This window comes from Galeopterus variegatus, unplaced genomic scaffold, assembly GCF_000696425.1.
Source record: "Galeopterus variegatus unplaced genomic scaffold, G_variegatus-3.0.2 Scaffold831, whole genome shotgun sequence".
NCBI lineage: Eukaryota > Metazoa > Chordata > Mammalia > Dermoptera > Cynocephalidae > Galeopterus > Galeopterus variegatus.
In genome coordinates, this window is record NW_007726942.1 from 173,832 (window position 1) to 176,545 (window position 2,714).

Here is a 2,714-nt window from a genome sequence, read left to right on the forward strand (position 1 = left end):
CCCCCCCCAAAAAAAAAAAAAAAAAAAAAAAAGAATCTTTTATAAGAGTTTTGTTTTGTTTTAGTCCCCAGATTAATGAAGTAAGGTTCATAAAATTACTTTTAAAATTTAATCTAATACTGTTATTATATCAACTTTCTGAAATAGTAGTTATTGTAAAAATTTTACATTTTTAGGAAACTTTGTCAGATTCAATGGCAACGTAAAGTCCATTATAATATGTTTTTTTCTCTTAATAAAAAGAGAAGTTCTGAAAAAAAATTACATCTGCAAACTCTCTTATTTTATATATGGCGGAGAGAAGGCTTTTCCTTCTCAGCACCATCCTAGCTCAGCCCCAGCTTGGAGAGGACTAATTGCCATGCGTATCAGCAGCACCACTCCTGGTAATTTAGAAATGTAAACTAAGACTCTAGAGTAAACAGCATGCCTTTTGGTATTCAACATTGTTCCTATTGAAAAGGAGCATCATTTTGCTCTCTCTTCTGGAAATAGCATTACTAATAAACGTGATTAGGGCATTTGTGTCATGAAGCCAACTTACTGAATATATAAGTACCTTTGTTCAGCCATTAAAAAAAGAATCATAGACACCAAAGCAAAAACACATCAACAGTAATTTCAAACAGTACCAGAATAAAGTAAATGGATTATAACTAACACATACTATATGCTAATTTTTGCAAGGAGAAAAAAAAAGCCTGTATAAAATTTGCACCTGTTAATTACATTTTCTAAAACTTATTGAAAATTGAGACTTTAATTCCAGAGGAGAGTGTCAGGCTCATGAAAAATACAAAACAGCATGCAGGTATAATGGCATCTACTGAAATGACAAGTTAGAGACCAGTAAAGAAGGGAAAAAAGAAATAAAGAAATCTACATGTTGTCAAAGTCATTTCTGTATGACAGCATAATTATTTCTATGAGGAAAAACAGTCAAAACAATTAAAATGTTTCCACAGCAATTTCCAAAATGGGTTCTATGCAGAACTTTTTCATTTATTTTAACCAATAAAAATGAAAATTACTAAATTTAAACAACAACAACAATAACAAACTAACCAGGAAAGTAAGCAGGATATTATGTTTAAGATTTTCATTATCTATTAGAGAGACTTCAGTGACATGTTTTGACAACCTGAAGTATGTCACAGGACACTACACACTGAATAATAAAGTGCTGTTTAAAAGATGTGCATACAGATTTAAATCGATTGCCATTCTAAGCATGTACACCATTGGTGACTGAAACATAATGTTTAAAGGAAAGAGCTTACCTGTGGAGCTGAAAGCCAACCACATCTTTCTTCCAATCTATTCATATCCCTGTCAAAGTTATTTAGGAACTTATAGCGAAGAAGGTCATCATCAGCTAAATGAAACTGCCTTCTGGCATAATGATAACTCTCATTATTTCCTTTTCTTGGGAAGTCTAACCATTCAGGATGCCCAAATTCATTACCTGCATTAAAAAAACAAATGTAAGCATCCCCTAGTAATATTGGCATTTCTAAGATAAAATAATAATTATATGTTTTAAAGTCTTAAAAATGATTTTAGGCTACAATTTACTACAAAATAGGTACACCCTGTGAATGCTGAACAGGCCTGGTTCAGAAACTGTATGGTCTAGCACAGAGAGTACCACTTTTGGACTCAGAAGCTCAGTGGATAGCTTTAATTCAGCCACTTATTACTTGCTGCACATCTTGATTTCCTCATGCACAAACTGAGGACAAATATATCTGTCATACTTATCTCATCTCCGAAATAATCTCTGAGATCTCTGAGTAATTTCTGAAATCTCTGTTTCTGTAATCTCTGAAATCTGTACAGTGCTTGATAATTTCCAAAGGCTTTGTACGTATGTTATTTTTTGATCCTCAAAGGAACTCTGTATTATATTCATTTCACATATGAGAAATCCAAAGCTCTGGGCAGTTAAGGGATTTGCCCAAGCTCAGATAGATAATAAGTGAAAAGCAACCACTAAAATTTGGTAGTTCTGATTAAAATCCAAAGTTTTCTCTATGACATCACATTAGGCAAGTAGTTGTAAATTTCAGGTACTACAGAAACCCAAGTCATCACTTTTATTATTAATTTTCCCTATTCCTTTTTCAGATCTGTTTGTTACCATTTGATGTGTATCCTTAATTTCAACTGTGGCTACGTGTGTATAGCCGAGACACTTGGTTGGGAATCTACTTAAATATTATTTCACATTATAAGGATGAGAACCAGAAACCCAATAAATGAAAAAATAAAACTATAACAAATACATACACAGGTATTTCAAAAAGTTTGTAGAAAACAGCATTAAAAGAGAATAAAAATCTTTTCATTAACTTTTTGAAGTACCCTTGTAGTTTTCATTCTGAGACTCAAATTAGATATTAGTCATCTACTAAATTGGCTATTATTATTTTCCCCAAGTTGGATTTCTACTTTAGGGCTTTTTTCCCTCTAATAATTAAATACTACTTTCCAAAATTTATTTTCATTTACTGTGATTAATTAATGCTTCAATTTTCTAAGCCACGAATAAGTTAGAAAGTACCACAGCCAATATGTGTATCCTACTTCAAAGAAACTAGTATATTAATATTCTCACAAATAAAAACTAATAAGCTAGGACATAATTCAAAACGATTAACTGTAGAGTTGCTTTAAATAGTAAACTCTGCTAAGGAGCCCCACAATTTACATTT

The 2,714-nt window shown here is 31.8% G+C and overlaps 1 protein-coding gene across 1 annotated transcript in view; it reads right to left on the bottom strand.

Annotated features, from left to right (window-relative positions):
- The window catches only part of GBE1 (glucan (1,4-alpha-), branching enzyme 1), a 255,662-nt gene that overhangs the window by 30,544 nt on the left and 222,404 nt on the right, over window positions 1-2,714 (bottom strand). Inside the window, exon 13 of the mRNA XM_008572761.1 lies at window positions 1,281-1,465. Within this exon, the coding sequence (XP_008570983.1) occupies window positions 1,281-1,465 (185 nt within the window). The remainder of the gene's footprint in view (window positions 1-1,280; window positions 1,466-2,714) is intronic.